A 17,612-nucleotide genomic window follows, 5' to 3' on the forward strand; every position below is an offset into this window, starting at 1 on the left:
GCGCTTTTTAAAATAGGAAAAAAAAATTTCCTTGTCAACTTTTTGGCACCACAACTTGGTGCATATGCCCATTATTATTATATGAAAAGTTATGTGCCAGGCATATTATTTGGTGAACTCAACAAAATCTTTCGAATCAAAATCGACAGCACAATATCAAATCTATATTTATGGGATTAAAAATGTAGCACTAGAATGATAAATAAATAATCAAGAAATATAGTGAGACTATAACAAAAAATAAGATAGATTATCTTAAATGAACATAGTAAAATACTTAATAATATTCTTCTTATAATTTAAATTAAGACTAACTATATACTTATCATGATCACTAATATACCTATCAAGACCATTAATTTAAATTAAGACTAACTATATACTAACACTAGTTTAGTAATCCTAATCACTAACTCCCCTTACGGGCAAACTTAATATTACTATAAACACTATTGTATTCTAACAAATTTATTTAATGCCTATATACTTATCCACATTTCACTACCAAACTCTATGACATTACTATTTAAATAATATTTATAATCTTTTACTTTATATTATTTTAATTAAATATTTATTATTAAATACGACTTTTTTTAAAATTTGCAATATTTTAGTAATACATTATATTGAGAATATTATTGTTGATGATACTAAATTTAACATCAAATTTAATATATATTATAAACAATATTATATTAAATAAAAATTAATTAAATTTAATATTAGTGTAACTAAATTGTAATATATGCATGGTACTAATTATATTATTTATTTAACTTTAATTTAAATGTATTAGATGTTAAAAAAATATTTTTAAATAATTATTAACATTAAATAAAATGATGTTCAAAATAATGTTCAATTTTAAATTTATGGATTTTTGTTTTTTTAAATTACATAGATAAATTTTTAAAAATAATAATATCCCTATGTTCCTATTCCACTTCATAAGTAAACCTCAATGGCACTCTACATTTAAATAAGCTATATGATACCCCAATGAGATGGCCGTCAGCGCAACTCGATGGAGGTACATGGCATGGTATGCCTAATGTTGAGTGGGAGGCATGGCATCCAGAGAATCGGAATAACTCGCTGGGTAGCCGTTGCCCCTTTAGAATGCATATTCGGACTGTATTCTTACAGTCATCAATGCCAACTAGATCGGTCCTAATAAAAATTCCCTGTTTGTTTACCACAGCTTCGAGAATATTAATGTCCCTGTATTCTAAAGGCAGAGAAGGAAGTGCTAACCACAATGGGTAAAAAGGCACAGAATCTCTGCTGGGAGAGAAGTTGGGAGACCAGATCCAAGTGTACAGGCCTCTCCCTTCAACAAACCAGCCTTTCGATCTATGGGCCTTATCTCTAGATTCTTCGTTCTCGAAGATCACTATGAAAGAACCTTCTCCGTCATCAATATAAAAAGAATGCAGAGCACCTTCCCAGTTTTCAGTTACCCATTTTGAAATAAGATCTTGATGAGGTATAAAATTACAGATCTTACCTATTAGGGCACGACTCCTTAGATCAACAGTCTGAGTGTTTAACATTCTGTCAGGAATGCAGACAGTAAGAAGAAGAGTCTGAGTGTTTAACATTCTGTCGGGAATGCAGATAGGAAGAAGATCATTTTTCTGGTCTTTGTCCTGGCGATCCATGTTTTGTGTCTTCTTGCTTCCACCTCGTGGCTGCACTCTAAACACTGAGTTTTTGTTTGAAAACCTTTTTGAATCATTAATTGGTGTATCTGGACCACAAATATAAAAAACCGGCTGCTTTTGGGATACTCTGCGACTGTGTTGGGATCGCTTAGTTTGAGAATTCCATGTTGTTGGATTTCGCACTGGCCCATTGCCCGATCTATCCATCCATCCTTGTTTACCTCTGAATCTGCCCCTGAGATTGCCAGATCTGCATCTTTGATCGCACTGCAATTCCGAAGCCTAGCTCGCCTTATTCCACTTTATCTGCCTATCTTGTCCAGGTCTTCCTCTGAGTTTGCCTGATCTCAATCTTTGAATAATATGTGACTGGCGATCATGTGCAGGTCGATAGTTTTCCTTTAGCCTGTGTTTTCCTTTTCTTTGTCCCGGATGAGATATCTTTGTATGTTGTCCATACAAAGACTTGTCAACCATACCCCGATTCAAAAACCCACTGGGGAACGTGCAGATTATTACCAAATACCCAAGCCTTGTCAACCCATTTACCTGATTCGTAAACCCACTGGGGTTTATATCCACAGTCGAAACTGGGCCGAAACCCTTTTTCCTTCTGCGGTCGAATCTGATCCCCATAACGCAGATTTGTTCAGGCACCATTCGCTCCGGCAGTCTGATGAACCGACGGCTGAGAAATCTCGGCAAAAATAGGTTCGGAATGTAACATGGTAGAATACTTCCACTTGTGCAAGTGGTGTTCAACATTCTTGTTCAAGATATATCTCTATATTTTAAAAACTATTTTTTGACTTATTTTAATTCCTATATTTTCTCATCCCATCCTAGGATGGTCGATGATGGATGAGTATATCTTGAAACATTGATGGAAAAATTTACACACAATCAAATCCCAAACCAAAACCAAAAACTTGTATGTACTTTTAATGACATTCTTATTCGAGAGAAATATCTATATATCTATACTTTAGAAACTATTTTTAGAAACTATCATCAGCAAAATTCTGTGAATGAATAACGACGCACCACCTCCAGTTATATCTGTACCTAGGCCTTGAAGAGGACCACTAGAGGAGGAGTTTATCCCTTCAGACTGAATGTTTGAATACATTTATGGTTAAAATATCAAATATTCCAGCACCAACCTTCATATATTTGATTATACGAACATATAATTATAACCTTCATATGTTTGATTATACAAACATATAATTATTTGTGTAACTTACATATATGTTTCACATAATAACTCAACACAAAAAAGGACCATCCCACTTTTTTTTTGTAAACAAGCACAAAAACCATTAAATTGGGACATTACAAAGAAATCATATATTCCAATGAAGATTAACTGCTGATCAACAATACTAAACAGGTATTAATCTACAGTCCATCTTAACCGAAGATGTTTCCCAAAAGAAAATCAGAAGTCTGATCTCTAGAGGCTACTGCATTTGTGGTTGCATTTGTCTTATATCCCGGTGTTGAATGGGAAAAATGAACATAAAAATTTGATTTAGTTCCATTTCCTATTACAATTGAATTAACAAATCCTAATTTCAGCACAAAATCGGGATTCGAAACTCAAAACTCATATTCCACTTCTGGTTTGACACATCCAAACCGAGGACAAACTGAGGACAAGATTTTTTAAAATTTGTTCCTACCATTTCCGATTCAATTCTAACAAACAAAGAGGCCTGAAAGCTATATAGCAATGTTGACAAGATCAGAGCAAAACTTGTGATTCTCAACATTGAACAGGAACCCAAAAAAGCCCCAGATATGAGTACACACATATGGACAATATATGGAACTGGGGCCAACTGGCTTTGAAGTAATTAAGTACTCTCTACAAACAAACGATTATGTCACATGAAATGTGTTTACAGGTGGAAGCCAAACTATTTTGTGACATGAAATCGCATACTCCACAGAGAGACAAGATAACAAGCTTTGTGATTTTTTTCCCCAAATAGACAATGTCAAATATACGGAGTATGAATTTGTTAGATACTTTGCCAAATTGCAACCACCGCTTGTATCTTGATCACAATAAGATATAAAAATTTGCGTTTACCAAATGTCAAACACAAAATTGTAACACCGATATATGATCATATTAAGTTATAACCATTTATATTTACATCATATGTTTCATACAATAATTGATCCAAAAGGAAATGGGCCATCCCATTTGATTGTAGATGAGCAAAGAACCATTGCTGTCAGTAACGTGTATAAAGACATAATTAGGACATTGTAAGGAAGTCACATATCCTAATATAAACTGGGGCTGTACATCCAACACTAAACAGATATTAACGTATAGTCCATCTTAAGTGAAGATGATTTCATTAACGAAACAAAAATTCTAAATCCTCTGATCGACTCAATCACTGGCAATGCAAATGACTAAGCCCAAGTACCCTCTATGAGAGGCTTGATGGAAGAGATTTCCCCAAACATGTTGATAAGATCAGAGCAAGACTTGTAATTTTCATCAGTCATGTCCTCTGGTTTGACATCCAATCCGAGCTCTGCGTCGATGTTATCCGAGGCAGAGATGAGAATGAACTCACAGCCCTCATAGTTGAGAAAATCAGGAGGATCAGCAGCAATGAAGCGGTGAGACCCAATCTGGCCCTGTAAATGTGCAGGGAAGGTCGCCTTTCGTTTGCTCTGAAGCCCTGCATTTGGAGGTGCAGCCTGTTCGGGGTTCTTTATTTGGATGATCAGAGAGCCTTCTGGTTCAACATTCATTGCATCTTGAGGCTCCTGTTTCTCTTCAGGACGAGGGAGCTCCAACTTATATACCAGATGAGTATGCATTGCCTTTCCCTTTCCCTTTCCCTTACCTTCACTATTAGGATAGTGTCGTAGTATTCGGTAAACTCCCTCTGCAAGAGGCCTTGCAGCTGGTTTCACTCTGCTTCCTCTGGTGGATGTCTCATATTTCTCTGCAGATGGTTAAAAAAAATATCAACCCATAACATTCAAATGAAAACGTTAGGGTTACTCATTGATTAAGAAAGCCTAAGGGTTCAGTTTTAACAGATAGGAGAGGTTGGGTCTAATACTTTCAGATTTACATTTAGAAATGGTTGGTGGGTTATAGAATGTAAGCCAATGAATATTGTCAAAGGGGTGACCAAAGCTCTGCTTCTCTGGCAAGGTTTTAAGACAGATGGACACTATAATTCTCGGACAGATAGTTTCTTAGGGAGCTCAAAGGAAAGTTTTATTAGTAAAAGAGTGGCTTAAGTTATAATTCTGCAGCTAGGTTGTGGCTAAAACAGAGGACAGAAATATTGGTGTAAAGGTCTTCGAAGACCATGGTTTCAGTTCAACTCTATGAAAAGGTTATAGGTTAAGAAAGAGACATGGGCATTGGTTTAATTACGACCAACATTCTGGTTCTAATGAACGTGCCAATTCTCGTTGAGATTATAATTCTTGGTCAAATTGCTACTTAGGAACTGAAAGAAAAAATTTATTCGTAAAATGGTGGCTGAAATTCTGATTCTGCAGCAAGGTTGAGGGCTCATAAACGGAAGACAGATAAACATTTGTGTAAAGGTCTAAAGGAACCAAGGTTCCAGTTCTAAACCTATGGGAAGGTAATAGTGTAAGAAACATAAGAGAGGTGAACATTGGTATGAAGATGACCAAGATTCTTCTTCTAAGGAACCTGATAAAGATCTTTTACTCCTTATTTGCGGAGGATGACATTCTTTCTGTAAAGGATACTGGTGGGGAGCAAATGAATTTGGGGGGCTTTGGGGTGTAAAGGCAATGAATATAATCTTCATTGAGCTAGACCAACATGTGGTTTAGTGCCCAATATTAAACTAGCCCTCTGTGATCAAGCTTTTGCCAACTTATATACTACTATAAAAGGTAAATTTAGTTTGTGCCTAACGTTGAACCCAACTTCAAAATTGGCAATTCACTATGTTTACTTAGATAAGTTTAAAACATGCAAATTCAACTATACATTTAAAATAGTGAGTCAACACGAGTGCATACCTTCAGAAAGTGCTTTTTTAATATCTTCTGGTTTTGTTGTGACGATTTCCACAAAGCCCCAGTAAGGACGACTCCTCTTGGAGGGATCAGGAAGGCTCTTGCGGCCCATCACTATGAACCTCATTAATGGCTTCTTTGCAATCTCCACTTTCTTCTCATACAAATCATACACAAACGAGGAAAAACTGAGCTTCATAACTATTATAAACAGCATACTCAGAAATAAACGTCATATCAGTACTAGTAATCTCTAAATTTCAAGGATACATGCTTTGAAAAAAGGTATAGAAGCATAGTTTGCTTCAAGGTATAATTTACAGCTTCCAGTTCTTAGAGGATGAATGAGTGTGGCATTATTTAATCTTCAAATATTTCCCCAGTTAATGGAAATTATTTCCAGCACATTACAATTGCTAAAGCTGTTTTCATTTTCCCTTCGTTAATGTTCCCTATGAGATAAAAAATGCACTATATTTGAATGTTGGAAACGAGGAGTAGGAAGCTATGAAATAAGAAGCCGGGACTACACAAAGAAGTTGTCTCTCTTCCTCCCCCAACTTAAAGACGAGGGGTTCCTCCCTACTTCTTTCACCTCCCTACTTCTTTCATATTGAACACCTTTTTCTTTCCAATTACATCTAGTATAGTCAAAACTCTAAAAGAATCTATAACTTAAACCCAATAAGTAGATATAAGTTAAGTAGCAGAAAAAGCCAGTCTTGTCAGAAAGGCTGTAGACCTTTCAATCAAATTTATAGTTATAAATTTATAAAATTTAACTAAATAATTAACCAGCACTTTCTATCAAAGTTTATAGAATTATTAAATTTCAAGTATTATAGAATAGATAAAAATATATTTCACCTCCTACTTCTTTCATATTGAACACCTTTTTCTTTCCAATTACATCTAGTATAGTCAAAACTCTAAAAGAATCTATAACTTAAACCCAACAAGTAGATATAAATTAAGTAGCAGAAAAAGCCAGTCTTGTCAGAAAGGCTGTAGAGCTTTCAATCAAATTTATAGTTATAAATTTATAAAATTGTACTAAATAATTAACCAGCACTTTCTATCAAAGTTTACAAGTCCTGCACATCAAATAGATAAAAGTGTCTGAAACAATTAAAAGTAATTCTAAAGATGTTTTCTTCCAGAAACACAAACTAATTCACTGTATCACAAAGCCTTTCAAGCAATGTTATAGCCCTTTCTTAGAAAACAGACAAAATTGGACGAACTAACATACAGAAAACTTGAAGTCCTTATCTTCGACAGAGACAAGAAACAACAACATCATGAGACCCTGATCTCAAACTTGTAGAGCAAATAGAAAAGAACATTAAAATTATATACCTAAAAAATTAAGACATACACACACCAAACCGAAAAATCATACAGACACCAAAAATGTAGGAATAAGACATACAAAACAAACAAAAACACATATATTCACCAAACATATAGAAAAATGTTTACAACTTGAAAACTGTATGCAAATATCACAAACCTCAGTTCCCTTGCCTCCTTCCTTCTTCTTTTCACCATCAGCCTGAGATTCTTGATGGGTTTCTTCACTAGTTTCAGATTTGTTGAAAGCACCCTCTTTGCCAGAGTCAGAGGACTGCTTTTCCTCTTCCTCCTTCTCTCCAGACTCAGGCCTCAGAACAATGTAGAGTTTCTGCACCTCATCTACACTGTGAGCCTCTTCATGGTTCACCTTGGGCCTGTAGAAGAAAAATATCTCTCCCCTTTCCTACATGTCAATCCATTATACTTGCCTTTAATAACTTCCTTCATACTATAAACCATATTACCAATTTCACAAAACCGAACCAACGGTAGAGTACAACACAAATTATTGATACTCAAATTACCTGAATCTCTACTTTGGGCTCCTCCCTGGTTTTGGTTTCTTCTCCTTCTCCCATTCTTTCTCGCTCAAAATGCTTACAATTCTTTCTCCTTATTTGATTGCAGGGAAACTTGCGGTACAAAATTTTCCGATTGCCTGGCTTACTTTAGAGTCTGCCTCAGGGACTCCCTCAGATAACACGTTGCTGCCTGCATGTCCAACATATGTCTCTCCTGCGTGTTGAAGCATGAGTTTTATTAATCATTTTCCCCCCTCTACGTTGCATCTCAACATTGGTGTTTTATTCTTATTCTTAAGGACGTATAGCTACCGATAAACTAATTTATCAGCGGTTTTTGTTAGCAATATTGAAAACAAAGTACAAAACTGAGTTTGGTGCACCGTTTAGTTGTTTTAGATTAGGTACCTATGTTCAATTTTTGGTAGATAGATATTAGGTTCTTTGATCTTATCAATAATCAGTATATAGATTTTTTCTTAAAACATTTTCATCAATAAAAATGTTAAGGTTAGTGAAAGATATAATATTAAATGATTTTTTTTTTAAGGACTACAAGATTTGTAGAACTTCTTTATTTTAGAAATGTGAAATGTTCTTAGATTAATTTTAGAGGAGAGTGTTGCATATGATTTCAAGTATTATAGAATAGATAAAAACATATAAAATATGATAAAATTATAGCACAATAAAAGTGGGCGAAAAATTAGATAAATATGTATAAGAGTATTGCTAATTAAAGATTTAGAATATTTTTCAAGTAGTATGATAATATGCATTACTTTTATTAATTCATAAAATTATCAAATGGTAATTTATATTTTTTTTAAATGAGTTAAAACTACTCTAAGAAATGGAACCTGATAAAACTATGAATGTAGAGGATGCAAAATTAAATTAGAAACATGGAGCTATAGAATTACAAATGCTAAAGAAGTGAAATGGGATTAGGAGAATGCAAGAATAATTCTTTAATAATCCAATCACAATGCAATACAATGGAATGATAGGGCTAGCTAGGAGGAGTTGGTACATATAAGAAATGTGAGAGGGAAGATGTGACCAATACAACCAATGGGATAAGACCACACCAATAGCTTCAAAAAGGCAAGTGCAATTTCCATTGAAGATTTCAAACCCTTGCACCTACTCCCACTAATTACTCACTTTACTAGGTCTAAGAAAGCCTCATTGTAAGTTTAGGAAAAACTTAGGAATATGAAAATAAATAATCTCTAGGAAATGGAAACCTATACTGAGAACACCACTTAAGCACAACATGGAAAAGTATAAGATGATGGGTACTAAAAAATAAAGCCTTATTAGGTAGCAATGTAGAAGAAGTTCCCACCAATTAGATGAAGGCCTCCTAAGGTAAAAGAGACCCATGGCCAACAAAGAGATAAAAAAAACCTGGGAGAGAGGTGAGTAAGAATCCCCCTCCAAAGTGGACAACTATCAGACCAGTAGCAAAGTTCACAAACAAAGGAATTTATCTACTTAAACACTTTCCCTTATTGGTTTTGATTACCCTTTCTCTTGTTCTCTCATCTGGAGTTCTCATCTCAATGACTTCTTCACTTTCCTCTTCTTTCTATTTTTCCTATGCATAGAGACAGTCTTCTTCTTCTCCTCCTCCTCCTCCTTTTCATTCTCTTTCCTCTTCCTCTTCCTCTTCCTCTTTCTCTTCCTCTTCTTCTTCCTCTTTGTCTTCCTATTCTTCTTCCTCTTCCTCTTCCTCTTCTTCTTCTTCTTCCTCTTCCTCTTCCTCTTCCTCTTCCTCCTCCTCCTCCTCCTCCTCCTACTTCTCCTTCTTCTTCTCCTACTTCTCCTTTTCCTTCTTCTTCTTCTTCTTCTTTTTCTTCTTCTCCTTCTTCTCCTTCATGTCTAACTTCCTTCACAAATATATCATCATATTTTTTTGGAGATTTCTTTATTTTCATCTCCTTCTTTGGTATTTTGGCTTCTAGTGTAATATTATTGAAAACTTTTTCATATGTGCCAAATCTCTTGGTAGTGTCATATTTTGGTAGGATAAGTATATGATCAACATAGGAGATAACTTCCTATTTTGTGACCTCATAATCAAGTGCGAGAACCCAATATGTTCTGGGTTCTGATGATTATAGCCAAAAATAATTAGTATCAACCAAAAAATGTATAGAATATCCATATCTATCCATAAAAGACGAGGGAAACAAATAAGGCTATTGCATTTTGAGCTAGAATTCCTTGAATTATCCCCACATAATTTATTTAAATTTTCCTCCAAAGTGTTTAACATACTCATTGATTCGATTAATAATTGGCCTACTTTCATCCCATAAAAAATATATAATTCTAGAGAAATATTTCTTAACATACAAATTGATGTAGTATAAGGAAAAGGATTCTCCAACAACGATCTCCTAGCCCCCAATAATTAACCATGAAGAAAAATAAACATGATAAAACAAAGATTAAGATCCACAACAATGCTAATTCTCATGATAGAATCACAAGATTTTTATCCAATATGCTTGACTATAAGGCCTTGCGGTTTATGGCCAAATACAATGGAATTACAATAGAAATTTTGCAAGACCTCACAAGACCCAATCTCCTCGCTACTCCAAATCCACACTCTAGTAGAAACTCCAAGAAGAATCTAAAGTTGTGCACACAAACCACCAAGAAATCTCCTTGTTTCCCAAGCTGCAACTACTAGCTCTTCTCAAACTTTTCTCCTCTTAGTTACTCTTCTTCTCCATGCTAAATGACAATGCCTCAAGACTCTAGAAGACCCTCTACTTATACCCAACTAACCCACAAGTTGGCCTAGAAAGTTGCACATTAAATAAACCCTTTTATTAAATACATAATTAAGCCACAAGTCAGCATACAATAGATATTAAATACCAAATGCCTCAGAAGGCTTACAACACCCATTAAATACACATATGATAAATAAACAAGAACAAAATAGGCCCACACAAACTCCCATGATCGCTTCATGTCCCAATCACATTTCCCATGCGTTAAATGCATCAAGCCGATTGATCGGATCTGCAAGAACTATGTTCACCAAACCAAATTGTCAAGTGTCAAAAAATACCTCCAATCATGATCAAGCTCCTACAAGAATTTTTGAGTTCCTCACATGTTGAGAAATAGTATATACCAAGCTCCTTCAAGGACCAAGCTCCTCGGCCAACACTACACTCAGTAACAACCGAGCACCACACCCTTGGTGATCGAGTCCTCAACTCTAAATCCAAAATTCCTCCAACATGCAAGATTACTAACTACCCTAGGATGCTCTTGCATCATAAATAAACACAAAAAAGTAAAGGACCATACTTTATATCTTATTTACAATTCTTTTTTGGTCTTTCTATATTCATAGTCAGTTAGGTAATGACCATAGTTGATAGATCATAGACTTTTCCTAACATAATTATCTAATGGGCTATCCAAATAGATATACCAAGAATGTTATTAGGGCAGATGGATTGATCCACTTTATACCCAATGATCATAGTTGTGAAGCGAGTACCCTCAACCCTCATTTCTCTCCTACCTGAGGTAGTTTTAGTAATTTTATTTAGCTCATTCATATTGCTCACTTGCAAGGGATATTCTTTCCCTTCTGCTTATATTCCAATGACTATGTGAATGATTTCCTTGCTAATCTTTATGGGTTTTTCTTCATCAATTCATAGTGAACCATCATCTACACAACTCAAAACATATCTTATCCACACAACATCGAAGACTTTGGGCATTCAGATTATGTACGTAAGACCTTGTGCTTCAAAATGTTCAATTCATCCTTCAATATTCTTTTATTGCATAACTTCTCACTTTATGCATTACCCAAGACTAGAATATTATTATGAATAAAGGTGATAATATCCTCTATCACCATTTCCCTCAAAGGTAAAGATGATAGGGCTCCTCTTTCATCTTTTAAAGTGGATTCCAGAGGGAAATCTCATATTTTGGTTCTGGGGCTTCATTAATGCTCACACTGAATGGAGTTCACACTGTTGTTTCCATTTTCTTAAAGATTATTTGCAACTTCAATTAGCCCATTTTTAAGGATATATAATTTTTTTGAGAAAAAACCATGAAATTATGCTTTTCATTGATATAATTGGTAAATTCATTGTAGCCCCATTCAATGCCTAAATGTTGAAAAATGACCCTAAAGGTTAAAAGCCCCTGCCTTGCTATATTTTAGCTTTACCTTTTTATAATTGAAAAAGGGTCACCTTGTCATAGGAAAGGGGACTTTCTTTTACCTAACAAAATAATCTTTTACTTAAAACCCATAGCCTTGTTCTAAATTCTTTCATTAGGTTGCATGTAGGTCTTTTCATGTGGGGTATTGTGTTTACTAGGTACATATCTTTCAAAGTTGGAATTTTTATTTAAAATTCTATATTCGGGCCTAGTAATATTATTTAATATCTATTTGTTCTCCTTGGCCACATGTCATTCTATTTTTTAGTCAAATTAAAAAGAATGAGCAGACTCACCACATATATCTTTCTTGACCAATAGATTAGTTTAAATCTCATGGTTGTCATTTTGTTGTGATGCAGAGGTATAAGTTCATTATTCATCACAACAACACGATCAAAAAATGTGTGTTCCAGAAGGCTCTTTGACCAATGGTAAGATCAAAAAGATCCAATGGCAATCACCTTGTTGCTATTAGAATGATTTAGAATAACTAGGAGAGGGGGGTGAACTAGTTATCCTCAGGTCCAAATGTACCAATTCAACTTTTAATTGCTTCAAATACTTTAGATCTAGTAATGATTAAGTAGCTTAGTCTCTATAGAAAATAATCAGTAACATAGAACTTTCAATCCATTGTCCTAATAGTAACAAACTTGCAGAATGTAATACATTAACAATAAAACATCTCAAATAACATCCACACAAGTATGATGCAACGATTCAACGTGGAAACCCAATTTGGCAAAAACCACCAATAACATGCTACAAAAATTTTACTTTTATGAAAAGTGAGCTCTATGAGGAGCCAAGACTATTAAATGTTATAATACACAGTGTTAGGTGTGAGCCTATTAAAGATTTAATCATCTTGTTAGGAGTGGCTTGGTTAGAGGGCTTAAGAAAATTCCATTATAATGTCACCTTCATTAAAAGATTTACAAATGATTGTTAGGTTAACCTTGATTAAAGAATTTCAAATTGATACAATGGTTAGAAAGTAACAACATGTTGATATGAATAAATACAACTCACTTTGCAAATACAGATCACAATGTAGCTCATATGTTGGTCCACTTACTAACCTCTATTATCATCTATGCCTATAATCTGCTTGGTAATTCTTCAAGCAATCACACTTTACCTCTTTACAACTCTTCTCAAGCTCCTACTTTAGTTCACTAGTAAGCAACATCAACAAATGTCTCCACCTTTTTGGTCTTCACCAACTATACAAACCTCTTTGAATTATCTGTTATACCCCCTTAAATAGGTAGCTATAATATTTTGTTTCTTAAACATCATCGTTGATCTTCGGGTTAAGTAATATACATAAAATTCTTCCACCATTTTGTTCTTCTTCTCTCCTTCTAGATACTTCTTAAAACTTCTCTTTGAATCAATGCCTAGAAGTACACAAACATGGGTTATCATGCATTAAATTCTCTAATCCATCCATCCTTATCTTCAACCATTTTACATATTCCAAGAATTCAATTATGTCAGCTAGAAATTAAGATTTCCTCACAAACTCTCAAATGATGACACTCGGTCATCACTGAATTACTTAGTCAATCCTAACTATTATTTTCAACACACTTTCTAATATTCAATCAATATTTATGCTTGGTCAACATTGTATTCCACTTGGCTTATACTGTCACTCGGTCAACACTAGCATCACTCATCATACACTCTGAGTTCCTTAATCTTCTTCTCTTTTTCTTGAACAAGCCTATGCATTTGTTCTTCCTTTAATTATTGCTTCTAGGATTTAATACAACTATCTTCTCCACCTAGATTATGATTAAACAATCATATCATCTTGGCAAGGTCTAACTGATAAAGTGCCCATTGTAGTTTCACAAAACTCAACCTTTTCTCCAAGTCCTTTTGTTATCTCTTCTTCTCAAATCCTCTTTATCAATCATCTTGATACGAAAATCTACTTAGATAGAAACTATCTCACCAATATGGTTTGACATTAATGACAACAAAACAATAGTTCCAATTATAGTTTCAAAAATCTCTCTCTTGGGCATTGATGGAAACACCTCTAGTTACCATGCAATCTGAAACATGTAATTACTTCATCTCCCTCTATGTTCACTAGCATATCTTCATTAATATTCTTAGTTTCATTATGAGTCGCATATCAGTGTCCAACAATCTCCCTTTTTAGTTTCATTTTGATTATCATCCATGCAACACATAAACTCCCTCTATAATATCAAAACATGAAATCAATCAGATCCCTCTTTGATATACAAATATTGAACTTCTAAGTTCCTTGATTACTAACAACACCTTCCATTGATTTTTATTTTACCTCTTTGCAATATCACTTTACTTCTCTTTACTTCTCTCTCTTTTCACAATTGATAGTTGTATAAACCAAAATGTGCACTTCTGTAGGTCATTATATTTGAGAGATCTCATGGATTGAGAGTCCCAAATGGTGAACTAGAGCTCCCTAGTCATGGAGTGCAAATGAATGAAAAATATAAATAAAATGGCTCTCAAATAAGCCTAAGAAATATAGCCCCTTACAAATAGAGCATGAAATGGGAGGTTCAAAGACTAGAGAAATAATGCTATTGTCCAAGGACTACCATAGAAAATGCTATGCAAGATGTAAGAAAACTATATGAAATGCAAGAATGCAAACAAAGCTAACAATATGAAAGTATTACAATCCCTCTAATTAACTAAGTGTGTTATTCTAATGCATAAAGGAAACTATGCTAAATCTATATGAGGCTAAGCTACAATGCAATGCAAGTATGAAGATGAAGCCACAAGATCCTCCACAAGCTCCAAGAGTACCTATAGAAAATCTTGTAGCATAACACTAATGCAAAAAAGATGGACACCTAGATGAGGAGAGAGCTCTCTATTTTAAAGAAGTATGGATGGTAGAGATCATGGAACAAGAAGATCTAATCAAGGGTGGAGAGTTGAATTTTGCATGATCTACATGAAAGATCATTTCCACAAATAAGAAAGAGTTGACTTTTATATTTCCATGTGAGACAATAAATATTTTCTTTTATTTTTAAATTGGGGAAAATGCTTTATGTTTGCAACTTAGGATAAGAGGTGAAAGGGGTCTTTTTATTTAATTAAAGGGGGACATGTTCCTTTTAATTAAATATGAAATTAGGATAAAGTGGTCACACTATAGGATAAAATTAAGTAAATTAATTTTTAAAGATTTGATCTAGGTAAATGATTTAATAATTAAGTAAAATATTAAGAAGGGGGCTACTAGTCTAGGTGACCATTTTTGGCTGATTACATTTGCCCCTCTTTGACTAATGTGTAATTGATCTGGGAACACATTATGTCAAAGAATGAAGAAGCAAAATAGGCAACAATAGATAGAGAGATCTAATTCTGAAGAACAAAATACAAAGTGAGATAACAAATCTTGAATGCATAGCCTAGTAGTGACAATACTAAAAATTAGGAGAGAGAGAATATAAGAACTCAAGAAGACTAATAATGTGTCAAGAAAAATAGATAGATCAAGAGAAAATAGATAACATATCACCTTCTTATCAAAGCATTTTCAATTTTATAAATGATTTATATTTCCATGTGCTATATTGATTGGTTGAATATCGTCAATTACTTTATTCCTTGGTAAAATAATGATTTATGACATTTCCAATATTATGAAAAATGTGGTTGAGTAGGTAAACAAACCAAGTTTTTGAGAGGTCTTTAGATAGCCATAGCAAGCAAGAATTTTTTTAGTAATGATAGAACATTCCTACCCCCTCAAGACTGACATTGAAATGAGGTAGAAGAGATGCACAAATGTGCTAGATATGAATAAATCAAGATAAAGAAAAGTCAAAGATGACAAATAAGAAATTAAAACCCAAGAGTTGTTGATCTCATTATGGTTTTGACATTATAGTGATAAAACACTTAGTCAACATCTAGCATAGTTAGTTGGTCATCACTACGATTGAGGTACTATTTCAGCCAAGTGATCAGTATGAGCTGAGTGAATAGAACATGTTGATCATAAGTCTTCAGACAATACATGTTGAGTGATATGATAGTTACTGTCAATCACTAGTAGGTATCAAGTAGTCAATATGTGCCAAGTCACTCAAGTGTCAAGCAGATAGTGTATGTTGAATAGTTAGTGCATGTCGAGTGATTCAGGAGCATCAAAATCCTATTGATGTCGACTAACCAATCAATGACATAGATGTTTGTAATGGCACAAATTTCTATGTAAACCATTTTTTATCAACATAATCTCAAATTTTTTATATGAAAAGATAAGGATCAAGTTATGTCATGTATCCCTATGCAATACATGCAACCAGTCTGAAAAAGAGAAGCATTAGGCAAAAATACTAATCAACCAAGCCACTAATTATTACCTAAGATAATTTCTAGATGCCTACTTATGTGTACAAAGGAAGATACTAAGGAGAGTATCTTGTATGAAAGAGGCATGGAGAATATGGATAATTGAATGAGCAACAAAGCAGAATCAGGTAAGGAGAACAGATAAGTTATGAAGTCAAGCAGTGAAAGTCTAGAGAAGATATATTAGATCAAGAGGACCAAGATATAGACTGTAAAGAGGAGATGTGACATCTAGCAGAAAGATGCTAAATGAAATATGAGGTACTGAATCATTTTAACAAGTGATACAGGGTAAATCTCTTAATAGAGTAGTCCTAACAAAATTTTGTAAATCTCCTAACAGACTTTTGTAAATCCCCTAACATAATTTTATAAATCTCCTAACAGAGTGTTTAATTAATTGTGAGTTTAAATCCTTCAGTCAAGGTGAGACCTAATAGTCTTTGTAAGCCTTTAAATAGAGCATACCTCTCACAAGGTAGATCATAGTTTATGATCAAAACTTTGTAGCCATAACTAGCCACACTTTATTGCTACAGTAGTGAAGATTCATGGGTGTCATCCCCACCCTACTTTTACCTTCTCCTTGGAGGGTTTCTAGGTACCCAAATCTTTTGTGTTATGTGTTTATTTACTTTATGCTATGGATGTGATGCATGCTTACATATTTAAGTTCACATTTTAAGTTATGAGATGGATGAATGGTGAAATGTTTTAGTGGTAGAATTTTTAAGTGTTGATTCATCCCCCCCCCCCCCCCCCCTCAAAGTTACATTCCCATTGCTATTTTTGACAATTGGTATCAAAGCCTTGTTCTTTAGAAAGTAAATTTTGACAACTTTGGAGGAAACATCTTGAAGATGGAAATATACAAATTGGGAAAGAGTATTGAGAACCAAAAAGATTGAAATACAACTTGCCTTACATCAGCTTAAGGGAGCAAGAGATGATCTACAACATTCATTAAAAAGAAGAAAGGAATTGGCCATTCAACAAAATGACACTCAATATCAAGAAGAAGACACTATTGGATTGTTTGAGGACAAGAACTCCAAAGAATTTTATGCAAAAATTGAAAATTTGATGGAAAAGAATAGTGCCCTAAATGAAGAAGTTAGGAATCTAAAAAGGGAACAATAAACTTAATCAGTTATGTTGTGTGAGATAATTGAACTAAAGAAGAAAGATGAGCAAGACAAAGTCATTATTGAAGAAGATAAAAGAATACTAGAAAATAGACTTGAGGAGAAGATATCGGATGTTTAAAAACTAGAAAACATGCAACTGGACTCAATGAATCAACTGATGATTTCAAATCAAGAATTGAATAGGAAAGACATTGAGATTGCAACTATGAAATCAGATAATGGCCTACTACAAAATGAATTGAAAGAAAAAAAGGAATTTA

General features: G+C 34.0%; 1 protein-coding gene across 1 annotated transcript; it reads right to left on the reverse strand.

The window, feature by feature from the left end:
- Positions 1–3,783: 3,783 nt before the first annotated feature.
- Positions 3,784–7,782, reverse strand: LOC149572123 (uncharacterized). The gene is made up of 4 exons (XM_089813417.1): positions 7,592–7,782; positions 7,225–7,470; positions 5,715–5,865; positions 3,784–4,645 (listed from the first exon to the last, which is right to left on the reverse strand). Exons 1-4 carry the CDS (start codon positions 7,643–7,645, stop codon positions 4,101–4,103), a joined length of 996 nt encoding a protein of 331 aa, XP_089669543.1. The 5' UTR covers positions 7,646–7,782; the 3' UTR covers positions 3,784–4,100.
- Positions 7,783–17,612: the final 9,830 nt, after the last annotated feature.

Source organism: Cupressus sempervirens, chromosome 2, assembly GCF_028749045.1.
Source record: "Cupressus sempervirens isolate cs-2001-9-10 chromosome 2, ASM2874904v1, whole genome shotgun sequence".
NCBI classification, from domain to species: Eukaryota; Viridiplantae; Streptophyta; class Pinopsida; order Cupressales; family Cupressaceae; genus Cupressus; species Cupressus sempervirens.